The sequence below is a fragment of the Rhinolophus sinicus genome, chromosome 1 (genome assembly GCF_057876585.1).
Source record: "Rhinolophus sinicus isolate RSI-liver-muscle chromosome 1, RSI-T2T, whole genome shotgun sequence".
In the NCBI taxonomy this organism is placed as follows: Eukaryota; Metazoa; Chordata; class Mammalia; order Chiroptera; family Rhinolophidae; genus Rhinolophus; species Rhinolophus sinicus.
This window is the reverse complement of record NC_142501.1, coordinates 185798675-185817228: the sequence shown is the minus strand read 5'-3', so window position 1 is coordinate 185817228 and position 18554 is coordinate 185798675. Positions and strand designations below refer to the sequence as shown.

Here is an 18554-nt window from a genome sequence, read left to right as displayed (position 1 = left end):
CTTCAGCAGGTTGTTTTCACCTTGATTTTATAGTTGCAGAAATATGAATCATTGATTTATAACCTTGTTTTAGCCAATGAACTTTTACTGCAAATTGTTGCAACTCGATATGACAAATTGGAGCTGCCCTGACGGTCCATCATGAAGCATATTGTGAAAAACTGTGGGCTGTATCACTTCCTGGGTATATTGTAGTAGAGACGTGTTGTGAGTATGGAGAAAACACATTTTAGCTGATATTCGACTTCTCCCAGTTATTGGCTGTTTAAGCTTTTTTTGCTTCTAATTGTAGAATGAAAGGCTTTGGTCTATATTGAAAGAATTTCAGGCATTCAGCAAGCAAGCACATGGGAGGACTTTGGGGAACGCTCTGAAATGAACCTGTTCCTGCTTGTAAGGTTAATCTAGATCTGAAGGTAAACCTGGTTTAGTCTATTGAAAGTATCTGGAGGATGGATGGGATGGATGGTTCAGAAAGGATGATCAGAGTCTCCTCTGTGCACAGCAGGTTCCTCCCTCCCTAGAGCCATCCGCAGCTGTTGGAGACCTATTCCTGGGGTCTCCTAGGTTTGCACGCATCTCTCCTCTAGCCTCCCTATCCCAGCATGCATCTCACCGTGGGGCTTGCTCATCTTCTCGCTGCTCAGACTCACTCTTTCCCTCCCTGACCACAAGCTCAGCCTCCTGCTCTTTCGTCTGCCTTCAGAATTCTGGATAAGAGTGTTTGCTTTTTGAAATCTTTACCATTGTTTGAGGTATTTTGTAGTATTTTCTCTAATGTCCTTCAGGAGTCTCTATGCTTCTAGAGATGAAACTTATAAGAAGTTTCAGCTTTTTATGAGGATGTGTCAAATTGTTTAGCAGTCTTACTATTTTTATTGACAAAGATGCCAGTAATATATCATGAAAATAGTTTATAAGCCTTGCTGAATTAATGAAAAATAAAGGAAACGGTCCGTTAACATAGTATATGGCACTTTACAGTGTTCATCAGCAGTCATATAAATGTGGTAGTTAGTTCTAGTCACCAGATCTCCTGGCAGACGAAAATGAAAGAGGTTAATTGGAAGTTGGCTTAATGTACACAGTAGTGCAAACCTTTTAACTCTGTTCCATGTTCTTTTCATTATACTGAATTTCCTCTTTGAATAGAAGGTAGTGCTGATCTCTCACACTTTTATTCACATACATATTCAGTGTTTCTTACCAAATGCTCAAGTATATTACGATCACTTAATAACTAAATATAAAAAGAAAATAAAAATAAAGCAAAAGAAGGGAGGCCATTATTTACTGGGCTCCTAGTTTGTGCTTTTACATGCATTCATTACCTCCTTCACAGAAATTCAGTCAGGAATTAATTCCCTAATGACCCGTGTCATTAATGACCTTGAGATCATTTGTGTAATGATATAGCTACATTTCTCTCTGTCCTCAGGTTTTTATGACAACATACCTACGCACAATCACCAAGGGCTGACCCTTCTCTTTCTTTGTTTTAAAGCACTTTATTAAAATATGATTGACATGGAAAAAGCTGTGTATATCTAATATTTACAATTCAATGAGTTTGGGATAAGTATACATCCATGAAATCATCATCATCATCAAGGCCATACACATATTCATCACCTCCCAAAGTTTCTTTCTGCATCATTATTATTAAGAATGCTTAACATAAGATCTACCCTCTTAGCAAATTTTAGGTGTAAAGTACTACGTTGTTTGCTATAGGCATAGACTATCCTGGATGGTAGAGCTCCAGCATTTATTTATCTTGTATAATTAAAACTTTGTACACTTTGACCATCACCTCTCCATTTCCCTACCCCCACCTCCTGACAATGACCATTCGACTCTCTGCTTCTGTGAATTTGACTATTTTTGATGCCACATATAAATGAGATCATACAGTATTTGTCTTTCTGTATCTGGCTTATTTCACTTAGCATAATGTCCTCCAGGTCCATCCATGTTATTGCAAATGGCAGAATTTCCTTCTTTTTAAAGGCTGAATTATAGTCCACTGTATATATCTATCTATATCTATATATCTATAGCTATATCTATATATCACATTTTCTTTGTCCATTCATCTGTTGATGAGCTTTGTTTCCATATCTTGGCTATTGTGGAAAATGCTGCAATGAACCTGGGAGTGCAAGTATCTCTTTGAGGTCCTGATTTCAAAACCTTTGGCTAAATACCCAAAAGTGCAATTGTTGGATCATTTGGTAGTTCTGTTTTTAATTTTTAAAGGAACCTCTATACTATTTTCCTTAGTGGCTACACCAATTTACATTCCCACCAACAGTGTATCTGGGTTCTTTTTTCTCTACTTATCTTCTTTTTAAAAAAATAACCTAGCAGGTGTGAGGTGATAGCTCATTGTGGTTTTGATTTATATTTCTCTGATGATCAGTGATGTTGAGCACCTTTTCATATACCTGTTGGCCGTTTGTATGTCTTCTTTGGAAAAAATGTCTATTTAGGTTTCTTGCCCATTTTTTAGTTGGGTTATTTGATTTTTTGCTATTAATTTGTAGGACTTCCTTATATATTTTAGGTATTAACCCTTTATTGCATGTATCATTTGCAAATATCTCCTTCCATTCTGGAGGTTGAGTTTTTATTTTGTTGATCTTTTCCATGGATGTGCAGAAACTTTTTAGTTTGATATAATCCCACTTGTTTATTTTGCTTTTGTTGCCTGTGTTTTTGACGTCATATCTAAAAAGTCATTGCCAAAACCAATGTCAAGGAACTTTGTCCCTATGTTTTCTTCTACATTTATGGTTTCAGTTCTTTAAGTCTTTAATTCATTTTGAGTTGATTTCTCCCTTTTGTTTCTTTTTTTCTTTCTTTTTTTTTTTTTTTTTTTTTTTGCTCTTCTTTAAATGAAAGTTTATTAGGGTGACAATTGTTAGTAAAATTACATAGGTTTCAGGTGTACAATTCTGTAATACATCATCTATATATCACATTGTGTGTTCACCACCCAGAGTCAGTTCTCTTTCCATCACCATATATTTGATCCCTTCTACCCTCATCTACTACCCCCCGCCCCTCTTACCCTCTGGTAACCACTAAACTATTGTCTGTGTCTATGAGTTTTTGTTTCTTCATTTGTTTGTCTTCTTCTTTTGTTGTTTTCCGTTTTATATACCACATATAGGTGAAATCATATGGTTCTTAACTTTCTCTGTCTGACTTATTTTGCTTACCATGATAATCTAAAGATCCATCCGTGTTGTCCCAAATGGTACTATTTCATCTTCTCTTATGGCAGAATATTATTCCTTTGTGTATATATACCACATCTTCTTTATCCAGTCATCTATCAAAGGACACTTTGGTTGTTTCCATGTGTTGACCACCATAAATAAAGCTGCAATGAACATTGGAGCACATATATCTTTATAGATAAATGTTCTCAGATTTTTTTTGTAGATACCCAGGAGAGGGTTTGCTGGGTCATATGGTAATTCTATTTTTAATTTTCTGAGCAACCTCCACACTGCCTTCCATAGTGGCTGCACCAATCTGCATTCCCACCAACAGTGTATGAGGGTTCCTTTTTCTCCACAGCCTCTCCAACATTTGTTGATGATAGCCATTCTAACTGGTATGAGGTGATATCTCATTGTGGTTTTTATTTGCATTTCTCTGATGATTAGTGATGTTGAGCATTTTTTCATATGTCTATTGGCCATTTGTATGTCTTCTTTGGAGATCCCTTTTGTTTCTATCCACATTATTTCTTCTCTTCAAAAAGCAGCCACAGTCAGAAATGTATGTTCAAATAGAGAGAGATATACAACAAAACAAAATACTCATCCAGTTATGAATTTTGAAACTTTTCTCAAACACTTCCTATGTGTTTAATGCTTATAAGACATAAAAATATTTTTAAATACAAATAAAATCCCCATAAAAAATAATTTCTTCTCCGAGTACCCAGAAAGGTTATATTTAAGCTCAGCTTGAAATACTAGTAGGAGTGGAGAAGAGTGATCAGATCCGAATAATAGGAGTAGAATTGATAAGGTATTGGTAATTTATCTGATAAACCAGATAAGGCTATTCCAGATACCTGCAATGACCGCCTGCCCTCAAGACCATGGAACGGCCCATCTATATAGGTATATGTTTATTTCTAGGCACATATCTAATCTTAGAAAAGAGCCTTATCACAGATAGGTATCATTAGTGAGGAGTAGAGTTCTCCAGCAATATTACTTGTGGGCCAAAGAAACTGGTTTGGCTTAAGACGCATTGCGATGATGTGATTTAATGATCTGTTTGCAGTTGGGATTTTTTAACATTGGTTTTTAAAGTATTACCATGGATAATTTTTACTAATTTCTGTCTCATACTGACAGTTTGCATTATCTTTCAAGCAAAAACTTTTTGAAGCATGAACAGTACTGGTTATCATGAAATTTCTTATCATGAAGAGCAATCTGCTTTTATAGCCTCCCTCTGTTTTCTATAATTCATTCTTCATTTCATGAATTCTCTGCTTGTAAGTTTTCACTTTCTCTGTTGCTGATAGCTTCTGCTTTTTCTCTTCCCATTCATATTCTTGAACCAGTTTCTTTTGCAGAGTCATGCCTTTCTGCTGATAGAATGTACTGAGAATTTCTACTGCAAGGATCTGGCCAAATTCAGTGAATAAGAGTCGGGTTCCAGCTTCTATATTTGTTCTTACAGCTCATGCCTGGCTGACACTTCATCACTCAGTTTGGAATGGAAATGGCCACTATCTTTTTCAACTATTGTTAACATCAGTTTTGTCTGGGAAACAGCCATCATTTGTCTTTTTTGATTTTTCATATTCTCACTCTGGTGATCTGCCAGCTGTCCATTGTCAATTTTATCCCATCCATATAATTTTTTATTATTTTACTCTTAAATTCAGAAGCAATATCAAATTGTCTCATTTGCATAGCAGACATCTTCAAAACTTCTGTTTATTCTTTTTGTAAGCAGGATCTTTATGTCTTACTGAGAGTTTTGTATAATTTATTAGCTCAGTATAATGCCCACTCCAGTCTTCGGTTTCTTCTAGTAATTGTAACATGCTCTTCTCAAATCTAGTATTCTCTTCGTAAATCCAATAGAGTTTAGGTTCCCATCCTTTCATAACTTAGTTTAGCTTCCTTCATTTTCGCTCTCAAATATTATGAAATTCTTTGTAAAACCTTATCATATTTAATAGATGTTTGTCTTGTCATATATCTTTTTACTTTTCTTAGATTCTATTTTTCTCAATTCTCAATATAATCAGGTTTCCCATAGTATTTGATTCATTTGGCTAAGCCTTCTGTTTGAATAACAGAACATGGCAAACATGTTCAGAAGTGCTCTAACTTTGTTTCTTGATTTCTTTAAAAAATACTATTGCTTCTTTGCTGATTTTTTCATTGTCTGATTTCTTTTAAATATAATTTTTTAAAAGTTTATTTCAAACTGTTTTAAATATTTGTGCATTCTATTGTTTTTACATAATGAATTCTATTAAAGAGGAATATTTTTCAGGGAGCAAGTGATAAACTAATTCCAATAAACAAATATAATCATAGGCCCTAAGATTTGTCATACAAATCAGGACTGGGCCCTTTGGCACTTATTGTGGGTGAGATAGCAGTCGGTCTAAGTACCTCCCTAAGTAATTTTCCCTCTGGTAGTTCCTAGCATTTTCTCTTTATCCTTGAATATTCTGAAGTTTCTCCTTCTATGTGCTTAACTGTGATTTATTTTCACTTGCCACTTGGAGTATAAGTTCAATCTTAGGACTCCTATATTCAGTTCTGGAAAATTCTCATCTATTATCTCTTAAACAAAGGCTTCTTTATCATTTCTTTTGGATTCTCTTATTGATCTAAGTAATATCGTTCTTCTTAACATAGATACATAGATACATAGATCGATAGTGTCTTAGTCTGTTTGGGCTGCTATATAGACTGGGTGGCTTCTAAACAACAGACATTTATTTCTCTCAGTTCTTGAAACTGGAAAGTCTAAGATCAAGGTGGCAGCAGGGTTGCCCTCTGCAGAGGCCACCTTCCTGCTTTATAACAGGTGCCTTCTCACTGTGTCCTCACAGAGTGGAAGGGTCTAGGAAGCTCTGTGGGGTCTCTTATAAGGCACTAATCCCATTCATGAAGGCTTCAGCCTTGAGGCTTAAGCACCTGCCCAAAGCCCTACCTCCTAATACTGTCATCTTTGGGGGTGAGAATTTCCCCATGTAAATTTTGAGGGTGTGCATTCTGTATCTTCCACATCATTTCTTTCTTCAACCATATGCAGGCTAGCACTTAATTGGTTTATGTTTTTCTTTTTTAATTTCGATGACTTTACTTTTCATTTTTAAGATTTCTAAAGGATTCTTTTTCAAATCCCCTTTTCTTTTTTTCCCCTTGTTCACATTTAAAAATCCCTGCTCTTTAATGGATGTTACTTCTTCATTTATTTCTTAAAGCTTAATTAACATACCAACTGTTGCCTGATGGTTTCTTAAAATTAATTTTATCTGGAAATAATTCATAACCTTATTATTGAGTGCTGTCTTTCTTAGCATTAGATGTCTTTATATGTTTTTGGAATTTTAGTTTGTATATTCATTATGAATAGTAGGGTTTTGTTGTTGTTGTTTTTGGTGTACTTTTCTCCCTGTGTTTGTCTACCTTTCTTTCCTCTGTGCTCACCCTTTCTTACCTAACCATTTTGTTTCTCTTTATCTGCCCTCCCAGCCTTCTAGACCAGACTTGTCTTAAAATGGCATTTTAGGACTCTGTCCCAGATTTATGTTGGGGATATCATAGAACTAGGCACCATATCAGCAGATGCTTCCTTCATTTTCTGATTGAGCAATTATATCTATACATTCCTCATCCTTTAAGTGAGAGACCTAGGTGTTTTTTCAGTGTCTCTTTAGCATTTTCAAACCCCTGGCTTTAAGTAGTGATTCTGGCTCTGGTTAGAGAACTTATGAGCATTTGTTCTTCAAGAATAGAGTTCGTGGCCACCATTCCCACTTCTAGAACTGGAACCCAGCAGGCTCGTGATTTTTTCCCTGCTCTCCACTTTGCATTTCTGGACTGTGAACATGTCCGTTTCTTTTTTAATACAAATAATTCTAAAATGTTTTTTCTTTTTACAATTGACCATATTTTTGGAATAGAAGGAACAAATCAGAGTATAAACTCATTGTACCATCTTCACATAATTCTACTAATGAAATTTTCATGTGTATATTTTAATATTTTCAACTTCTTTGCCTTTTCAGATAAGATATATATCTTATTTATGACCTATAATTCCGACTATGCAGATCACAGACAATCATAAGTATATAGTAGTTGCTAAAAACTTCTTACTTTAATTGATTTTGTAGTAGAAAAATATCTGATTTTTAATCTTAAGGATACTATAACTATCAGAATATGTCAGTATATATCTGTGTGTATGTGTGTGAGAGTGTGTGTATAAATGTGTATTTTATATCCCTATTAGGGTCCCACTGGATTTATTTACCTGTTTACATGATTCTCCTTTTACTTCTAATCTGCCATGAATATCCTGAATATGATAAGATCTTCTTTTTATGCTAGAATACAGAAAGAAATCTGAAATTTCTCATGACAATTTTGGACTCTGCTATAAAGCTGTTTCTCCTAAAATTTTCCATTGATTTTATTGCTTGATTGTTTTTAACCTCTTACAAAACACAGATGGCCAGACTTGTTCTGTGTAAGGGCTTGAGGGGAAACTAACTGGCCCGCTGATGTTCTTATTTCTCATCATAGTGTTTCCATGTGGAAGTCAGTAGCTCAGGATCACATTAAGAGTCGGCTGGATGCTAAGGCCTCTACTGCTTGTGTCTTGAACTTTCGAATTTGGAAGTCATCAGTCCAACTTAGCAGCTCATTCTTTAAAACCAGGAAGTTCTGTATTTTCCTTGGCCTCTTTCTTCCAGCAAATGTTACACGACCTCAATTCTCATTGTGGGCTAATTATTCTCTTCTATTTGCTGGAATCACAATTCAGTGGGAGCTATTCCTACCCAAAGAAATGAAGGGAGAAATTATGTAGTTGAAAATAATGGTTTGAAAGCCATGATAGGCTAGAATCCTGTGCTAAGTCTGATACATACTACCTTGGTGGTCTTCATAGGCAACTCATTGAAAAAAAAACAAGTTTTTCTCCATTTTTAAAATGGGATCATCATACAGACTAAATATTTATTTAATGACAATAATGAGCTAGCCCCTTAGAAGCATGAGACCTGTAGTTACTACCTAAGCACTTTACGGTTAAAACGGTTGTTAACTTAGCTGGTTCTCAGAGAAATGCCAATATAGGAAAATTCACATTTAACAGAAATATTTGTAAGATTATTTTCATTAACATATAAGTTTAACTAACTGCCAACTAAATATTTTTAAGAGAATCGTGATGGATCCGACTGAAGAGAAACCATAGTTATTTGTACTTAGTACTTTTAATTATTAATATCCTGAAACCTTCCGAAAAGAAATTTTCCTAAGCAACATGAAATCTCACCACCATCAATTTGCTTAGCAAAGCCTTTATTGATAACACCAAGACAGGATGAACAAAAATTCTGAATCTTTCGTGTTCCTATGTCACACTAGATGCTAAGAGATCAAGTACAACTTTTAGGACTAAATGAAGCTTAAAAGTTATGTTGAAATACCAACAATAGAGCTGGCCTTTACAAACGTCTGGTCCCTTTCTTGAAGTTCTCAGTTAAAAAGAGTGATAAAATATATAGAAGTTATTTACTGGCCATTTTGGAACCAAAAATTCAAAAAACTGTTCTTTGTATTTCAGGCCCTCCAGGAAAACGAGGTAAGAGGGGCCGAAGAGGAGAATCTGGTAAGTCTCTCTTTCAGCTGCTCTGTGTCATTCATATTCTGCATCTGTTCCTCCTAATTCAGATTATATTGTCTTGTCAGAGGTCGTGCAGGTGTGTGTAATTATCACTAGCACCCAATTTGGCTGATTTATTGTGTCGAGTCTGACTTTTCAGTGTATAGTGAGGGTTTCTTAGCAGCACACGCTGTGGCAACATCACCTATGCGTTCATCTTCATAGCTGGTCAGTAAATGCAGGTTCTCTATGAAAACATATGCCTTGGGATACCAGGGCACATGTCTTGGAAAGCTTTATTATTATTTTATCCAACTGGTACAATTTGTCATGCTTTTACTCTCATTCTTTTCAAAGTTTGAGAATTTTTATTCCTCTTGTATAACCATAGAAATTTTGTGATGACAGGAGCCTTAGTAATCAATCCAGCACTTTCATTTTGTAGTTGAGGAAACAGAGACCCAGAACAGTCAGGTGATTTGGCCAAGGCCATGCAATTTTTTATAAGCAGAACTTGAAATACAACCAATTGTCCTGACGCCCACTTCAGTGAGTTTTTGCTTTCAGGCCAAATCCCTGTATGTAAAGTGAAACAGAAGAGTCAAATAAAAACTTTTTTTTTTGAAAGCAAGATATCCAAGTGAGTGAGTTCATGTACTGTTTTACTTGTTCTATAAAGTCTATGACTCTGAAAACATAAATGAAGTCTTATCAGGCTATCAGTTCTTCCTTGCAAGATAAGAGGAAGGTAATTTAAGGTCTGATTCTAGTGTTTGCTAAGAAATGTTACTTTCTATATTTTTTCGGTATTAAAAACAATTAGTTACTGAGGTTTGAAAGACTAGAAGTACTAATCTATCAAAAAGAGGATAGAAGATTGATTTTTTTGGTCCAATTTCCTCTTCATTTTGGAAAAAAGATGTCAATGTAGAAAGGGTTTATGAAAATTCAATAATTTGGGTAGCGTACTCTTTAAGAGTATTCTCACAACTTGTCATTAAACCTCACTGAATCTAAATAATTGGAAACTTGTCTAGGTATTCCCTTCACAAAGTGCAAAGTTTCATAATAGAGGATGCTTTATGCATTTGTTCTGAGGAAAAACAAATGATAAAACATTGTTAAAGTCAAATAATCACTGAATTGATCTTTATGTCAAATGAAAGGAAAAGGATTGAGGGAAAAGAGTGAAAATTTATGTTTATACACAGTTTTATAGAAAACGTAAAAGTCAATTCCTAACTTTCTGGTTACTTAGAACTGGTATTTTAATTGAGCATACAGTGTGTGAAATACTGAAATTTTCTTAGATTTTTGCCAGTGTTTTGATGATAATGCATAGTTTTAAAGAAACTTATATAAATATCAGAGTTTATTCTTTTATATATTGGCAATACTACTGAATAAAACACATTTTTAGAACAAATAATGAGTGCATTTTTAATTTAGCCATTTTACCAATCTCAAGAAAGTTATTTATATCAATTCTCTATAACTGGTCTATCATAAATGACCAAAGATCCTCCTGATTCATATTTTATCTAAATTTTTTGATATATAAATTAGACAGTCTTTACTTAAGATATGTGAATATATTAGTAATTCATAAAGAGGTCTCAGGGAATGCAAACATTCCTTGAAATTTTATGAAAAATTTTTTGTGCACATAGATGTAAATGTATTTTTCTGATATGGTGTCAAAAGTTTCGTGATCTAAAAAAAAAGATTAAGAATCATTGAATTCTAAATGACCTCTGTGTCTCTTGTATTGTGCTGATAATTATGACGATGCTTTAATCTTTTATTTAATCTTAATATTTTGCATATTCACTAATTTGTCTCTCCCTTTTTCTTACCTTCTCTATCCACTCCCCACTGTATAGGTCCTCCTGTAAGTATCTTTGCTGGATTTTGGCTGTTCTACATTTATCAGGATCACGTATGTTAAAACTTGGTTATAACATCAAAATATAGTCTATATTTCAATTAGAAAAATGTTACTGACCTTTTAAGAGTACTTAACTTTGGGAAATTATTTTTTAAATGCACTAGTTTGTGACCGTGTGATGTGTTGGAGTGCAATGTGTCAACTAAAAGAACTTTTATTAATAAGTATCATCACAAACCAATTACTCTCTTGGTACTTTGGAAACAACTTATGAAGTTCCTGATATTAAACGCTTTTCCTGGAATTCTGAGGGTTTTTGCAAGCAAATCTCCAAGCTCTTTCACACTTCTTTTTTCATCTGTTTAACCTTGTATCTCAAGTATTTGCATTTGCCCGTCCACCAAATGTAGAATGGCAACATGATCGTGGAAATGATACCCCCCATGGGCTCGGTCCAACACTCCTCCTTAGGCAACACTCCCTTTGAAGTCCGCTGGAGTTTTGCCTGCATAAAGAGCATGAGATGGAGCCCTTGGAGAGTTGCACTTTCTTTTTTCTTTGCTTGAGTAGGTCATAGCGGCAGCATTCCAGTCTGCTTTGCACTCACAGGAACAGATTATCTTGTCAGCTTTGAGCTAGATGTGTTTTTGAGTAATATCCTGGATATCTGTTGTCTGACCCCAGTGTTTGTGCTGTGCACTGTACATTTACGGTAGCAATGATCATTGGCCTTAAGATACTTTCTCATCCTGAATAGCCATTTTGCTCCAGGGTTCACAGACTCCACATTGGCAACTTACCTAACAGGCCAGCATGGTCCAGGGAGAGGGGCTTAGCTTATACTCGTTTACTTTATTCAGAGGAAGCATTGGCTTCCAAATATCTTTTGCAGTCTTCCTGCCACATTCAAGGATGGAACATAAATCATGTTAGAAATGACTGTGCTTCTGTAACTGACTTTCAGTTCTTGCTTAATACTAGGCAGATGGCATGCCCCAGGCCTAGGAGCCTGATTCTTTGGCTTCTTATTTAATCCTCTGCCTTTAAAACTAGAAACAAACCACTACTACCCAGAGGAAACTCCGGAGATTACAGCCAGAATAGAGTGTTCAAGGCTTTTTTTTTGGTGGATGTAAGTATTACACAGACCAAGAGGTAGTTAAATCTCATTTCTGCCTTATGGTGACTTTTAGGGTTCCAGAATTTCCTCTTTGGCTCTGCGCAAATTTAGGCAGCCGTGTAGCTGTTGCTTTCTGGGAGCTATCTGTTAGTCCAGGTTCTCTACCTAAGGATTTCAATTGTTCTTCCTTTTGTTATTATATAAAAAGAGGACTCACACGTTTTAAGCCCCTGGTAAATGGCAGGCAATATTCTAGGCACGTAACCCTCATACTTTTCATTTTATCTCAAAACTGGTCTCTGATATTACCATACCTATTGTTCAGTATAGAAACTGAGGGTCATAGAGCTTAATTATCAATGGTTGCACAGTCAGAGAAGGTTTGCAAAGCTGGAATTCAATTAGATATGTCTGATTTTAAACATGTTCTGACTACCACCTTACCCCAATTCCTTACGAATGATAGATGTGTTATAACATGAATGATTGGTACACAGGTTTGGAAGACCATGGGTCAAATAATATTCCTTGATATAAATAATTACATAAATAAAAGCATGACAAAAAAATGTAAAATAGCTAATACATAAGACAAGTATTAATACTGCCCCATCTCAACTGCATCTTAAAGATCTTATACTGGGTTTAGCAAATTACATCAAATTCAACAAATAAGGTATAATTACAAGTTTTCATATTGACTAAGAGATAATTCAGGTTGTTCACATTTGACAAAATGAAAAACCACTGATTTTGAAAAAGATAATATATATTTTCATATGTGTGTGTGTGTGTGTGTGTGTGTGTGTGTGTGTGCGTGTGTATAATATGCTATCTTTACTAACACAGAGGAGTCTTGCCATAGTACTTGGGACCCCATAACATGAGGACCTTTATGAGTGAAGTACCTACCTTGTAATGAAATCCTCTTGAGCCTCAAATTCTTAAACCCCCCTCATGTATGATTTTCAAGAAGTATTTGCTTTTCATCAAATTTTGCTTTAGACTAAGTGGCTTTATGAAATATTTCCATTATCTTTCTTGCAACTGAATAAAAGTGAATGAACAGTGACATTATTATGATTAGATATATTGATAAATTTTATATTTATTTACATGCAATATTTAATTATTGACAATTGTAACTTGCAGTTAACATACTCTTCCTGTTCTTAGCATCATTTAATTTTGTGTATTTTTCCTTCTACTCTTTTCATAAACTGAAATCTAAAAGTTTCTATAATTTTATTTTTAGAGAATTTTATTTCACTAGTTTTGTATTTAAAAAAAAATATTTCACTATCTCCACAAATAAGAAATTATCCATAACATCAAGGATTACATTACCATTTTAATGGCAATTGCCCATGATTCCATTCTGTAAATTAAATGTAAATCGCAAAGGTAGTCTGAGAAGTTAAGTAGTCTTGCTTTAGATAAGCAATCCTTGGAACAAAGCCTGTATCAAGTACATCCCTCCAACTTCCTTCTGGCCATGAGCTTCTGTGATCCTGTGGTTTATGCTGAGGTATAACCTGCTCCTGATGTGTGTTTTCTTGTCATTCACTTTCAATAGTGTTCAGCAGTGCAGAAGACAGCATTAGGGCACTCATTAAAACAAACAAATAAATATTGGTTCACCTGATAGGCAATGGCAGATTTCTTTTTTCTCTGAGTCACCATTTTTCATTGCCCTCCTAATGTAATACTCTCAAGTAAGATTAAAAAAAAATGAAAAAAACAACTTAATGATAAAATTTAATTTAGGAATCTTATTTTACATTTTCATTGGATGTAATTTGAAAAACTTGGCTTTATCACACTAGAATAATGTGTGGCTAAAGCATTTCTCTTGTCAGTTTCTGTATCTTGCATATTGAGATCATTTATAATTTAAAACTTGAAATACAATTTGAATTAGATCCCTCATATCAATTTACTCTTTAGGAAGCTTGTTCGGTTTATTCTCCAACCTTATCTGTTTTGACAAACATATATTGCTACCACAAAATCCCTGCTATAAAAGATTGCAATAGAGCAATTTTATGATAATGTATGTAATTTATTTTTATGTGGATATCACATAATTTTTTCTGTTTCCTTTCTCATAAAGGTAACATGTATGAAAACATTGTTCTAAAGGAATCCATGCAAGTGCTTGGGGTACCTAGCTCAGATACATAAATGCATTTGCTAGAATGATTTACCTGACCATTGTGTTACCTGACTCCAGATGACATGAGATAGTACCTTGTATTTTGGATCAAATGGATTTGTGTTTCAATAAGAAGCAAAGAGCATGATCAAATTTACCTAATTACTTCAGGGTTTTCAAATGTAGCAAATTTTGCAATTGTTTTGACCATTTTGAGAGACAATGGGGGATGTAGTTTCTCTGTCCTTTTGTCCCAAAAGTAGGAGCCATTCTAATATTCACAGGTAACAAATTCAAGTAAGTCCTACAACTATAGCCAGAAAAGTCAGGAGACCTGTTTTAAGTGGCTTTTCTAGTTGTATCAGTCTATCAAGCCCTATTATTGTGCTTGGCTGACAGATCTATGATGTTCTTGTTGGGAGTATAAACCTTCTGATGTGTGCATGTGACGCTGTTGTGCAGCCTGTCTGGTCCACCCACTTTCAATCATTGTCAACTTGATATGAAACCCAGCAACTTGTTGACAGATGAATGAAGCAGACTTAGCCAAGTTAAGCTTATGGTGCTCTTTTGGCCAATGTGGTAGATGAATTAGGAAAAGAGATCTCTATAGAACTTTTAAATGAGAAACTCTGGTATCCTTACATCGTATTGAAAAAACAATGACTTGTAAGTCAACAGTAGATCTTTTCCAGATATGCTAATAACTGCAATTTATAGTAACTACCTACTGTATGTGACACCAATTCTCATACCAGCCCTGTGAATGAGAGATTTATTGTACCCATTTTACACAGGAGGAAACTGAGGGTTGAGTAAGGCAAGTAATCATTCCAAGGACTTACATTTAGCGGAGGCAAAACCAGAATTTGAATCCAAGCCTAGCTCTCTTCAAAGCTCATTTCTCCCCTGGATTTCTACAAGATGTTTTTCAGTTAAGTAAGGTTTAAGTGTTACCACCATTTTTGCAAGTATCTTTGTTGTTGTAACTAATCCTACCATCTGCTATCTATGGTTCATTTCAAGCTTTTCTTAGCTGTCTCTAGATTTTACATCTTTTATGTGCTCTTTCATACTGACAATTACTCAAAGCAAACTTATTAATCATCTAATTCTCATCTAGTGTGGAAGTAAGTTGTGTGGAGGTATAAGCTTTGACCCTTGAGTCAAGAAAACAACATAAAATTGTCATGGAGTTTTCAGCAAATTTTTCTTTAACGACTTCAATTGTATTCCTATTATATTCAATTGTTAATTATTAAAAATATTTTTATTTCAATTAGGGTTCAAAGCGTGTGCTTTTGAATGTGTAGTGACTGTTATTTTTCTATAACAATGGGATATTATTTTTAATGGAGGGAGCAAACCATCTGTCTTTGTAGGAAGCAGTATTGCTACAAAATACCAGGATGGCTAGATAAATTCTGATATAGTCACCATAACAAGCCAAAGAAACAAACTAAACAAACCTGGAGAATTAATTTGTGTTTAAAGGCTGTTTGGGGACAGAGTTATAATAGAATGACTTTAGGCTGTCAGAGATGGGTAGCTCATTTTGGGACCCTGAACACTGGTTTGTCTCCTGGAACAGAAAGTAGAAAAAGAGACTATAACTGTGATTCTAACATAAAATGGATTCCCCATTGTCTTTTATATCTTGTTTTGAGTGGTTAAAGCTGCCATGTTTGAAGACGGAACAGTGTTCAGTGGTAATTTGTTTCGATGTTTCCTCTGATGTTGTTTATGTAGCTTTAGTGCCAGATTAAACAGAAGTTTGGAATTCTTGAAGGGGAAAGATAATGGGTCAAGAGCCCACAAAATGAAATAAATAGGAGTGTTAAGTTAAAAAATGAAGATGAGGAGGAGGAAATAGACATACAAAAATATTGACAATATTTTTCTTTGCAACATTATTTTTTCTTGTGGTCTATTTCTAGATACCATCTGTTTTATAATAAGTTTAGCTGTTATAGCAGACAACCCCTGATATGTTAGTGGCTTACCACAATAGAAATTTATTTCTTATAAATTGAGGGGCAACGCTTCTTGTAGGGACCCAGATTTGTGGAGTCTCTACTATCTTTTATATGTGTGTTCCCTGGCTGTAGACATATAGCCATCAGATAAGATAAAGAAGGAAAAAGAATGGAGGGTCAAGAGGGGAGGTGTTATTTTTTGTTGTTGTTTTTTCGCCAACACCAGAAATACAGGATTTTATGGTTTATGTCACTTCTGACCAGATTTCTCTGGCAAGAGTCAAGTTACATTTTCACACCTAAAAGCATGGAAAGGAGAGAAATGTACTTGTGAGCTCAGAAGTAAAAGTAAACAAATTTGGTGACCAGCCAATCTTTGCTGCCCTGTCTGGAAATAATTCTTGGAAGAAATAGAAAGAACCAGAAATCTCCAGAAAGATATACATAGGTATGTCACTTGGGTAATAATGTGACCTGTTTTATCGTAACATTTTAGAAGAAATGAAGAAAAACTACATCAAAACTATTTTCTATCACCAGAAACTTAAACAGAAAAAGAAATATAAAAGGGAGAGATTTTTTTTTTTTATAAAGAGAAACACAAAAGCTGCGGGGTGCTTTGTAAGAAGAATAGGATATTACTGCCAGGTCTTGAGCCTTAGGCCCCCCTGGGTTACTTCATAACTTCATTGATAAGGAGGGCTTCTTATTTTTAAGCATTTACAAAATCTTCAAGCACCAACAGTTATGGCCTTCTCTTTTTTCTCCTTATTGTTTGTCATGCCACTGAGCGACTTCATTACCTTATTTTGGGTCTGGAGTGACTTCCTCAACTGGAAATAATTCTGTTTATCTATTTTGTTTTCTATTCCCCATGGTTTCAGGTGAAAGTTTAATTTTTAGCAATACTTCTCTGAAAAAATGACTAACACTTTTAGAGTCACTTTTATGAGGTTTGAAGAATGAGCAACTGCCATTCTTATAGTGAAAAACATAATTAAAACAAAAATGTGAGAGTTTAAGGATGAATCTTCTCTCTCCCAAAGATACTTGGTAGATGAAATAAGAGAGAACTAGGAGAGTGTTTTTTGTTTGTTTGCTTTGTTTTTAGCTTAAAAAAATGAAACAGGTGGCACAAAACAGTCAGAATTATTAGAAAGTAACCTTTCAGTTTTAAAGTCTGCTTCAGGTTGTTCATTGGCCACCTGCCTACCTTTCTGATATCTAGTCTACAAACAAACAAAGGGGATGTCATGTTACGTCTTCTTGTTTGACTTTCTTATGACCAAATACTTTGTCATATTTCTGAATTCCTAGGGTTGTCTGCCTATGCAGAACTGTAAATATCTTATGCGACAAATTAGGGAAGTAATTATATCACTTCTGTGGATTTGTGAGGCAATAACTAGCCATAGATAGCAGGAGAGCCATTCTAAAATAACATGCTGTTAGAAAGCAGTTTGGATATATTTTTTGAATGCTAATATTTTGAACAAGGTCAAATGAATGATTTAAGGGTACATTATTGTTTTCTCATGAATGGCCAAACATTGAATAATCTTTGAAGCCTCAATGTCCTTATTCTTCCAAACTACCTACTTAAAATGCTATGATTTCCTCTTATACAAAGAGTGGCTCCTGCTTATTTCAGATCATGTGGACACCATGAAGTTGGCCTGCATTTGGCCTAAGTTCACTAAGTGGCCTGTTGGATCTGAACTGGGTCCTGTGCTATAATATAGAAAGAATTCCCTCCTTTTGTTGTTAAATGAATGTTAGTTCTTGCTTTGGCAATTAAAAAGACATCTAGCCATGGAACTTAAAGTATCCCAAGTCACCTAAATGTTCTTAGGGGTGTTTTTTAGTCATTATGAATGATATTTTTAGTGCACCTTTTATTTTCACAAGTCTTCATGGTTTCTTAAGATTTGCTTAGGCTTAAATAAAATAAAAGTTTTTCTTGTTTTCTTAACTTGCATATATATATACATACAAACACACATATCTACACTTGTATATATATATACACATATATATACATATGTATATATATATGTATATATATATATATAAATATATATACATATATATATACACATATGTATATATATGTGTGTGTGTAGAGAGCGAGACAGAGAAATACCAAAAAAGTGTATACACATTTTAAGAAAGGAAAACTATATTAAAATTGTAGTACTCAATATATGCCAATAACAAAAGATGACTACAGGACATATTTGACTTCTGTAATTACAAAAGGTGCTCAAAGTGGTTACCATCAGCATCCAGACACTTCTGATTACGGCGAACTACTGCTTGAGCAACGTTGACCAGTGTCCACTTGTATACATTTTTTTGGCACCTCTGGTACAGTGCCCATTCATTCATGATTCATTCATCAAGCGCATAGTGAGTGCCTAATATGTGCCCTGCCCTCTGCTATATCTGATGGAGATAAAATAGCAAATAAGACGTAGCCACTGTCTTCAAGGAACTTAGAGTCTAGTGAGAACAAAA

General features: G+C 34.7%; 1 protein-coding gene across 1 annotated transcript in view; it reads left to right on the top strand.

Moving 5' to 3' along the window:
* The window catches only part of COL25A1 (collagen type XXV alpha 1 chain), a 437107-nt gene that overhangs the window by 219395 nt on the left and 199158 nt on the right, over window positions 1-18554 (top strand). Inside the window, exons 3-4 of the mRNA XM_088792400.1 lie at window positions 8860-8904; window positions 10782-10789. Coding sequence (XP_088648526.1) covers window positions 8860-8904; window positions 10782-10789 — 53 coding nt within the window. The remainder of the gene's footprint in view (window positions 1-8859; window positions 8905-10781; window positions 10790-18554) is intronic.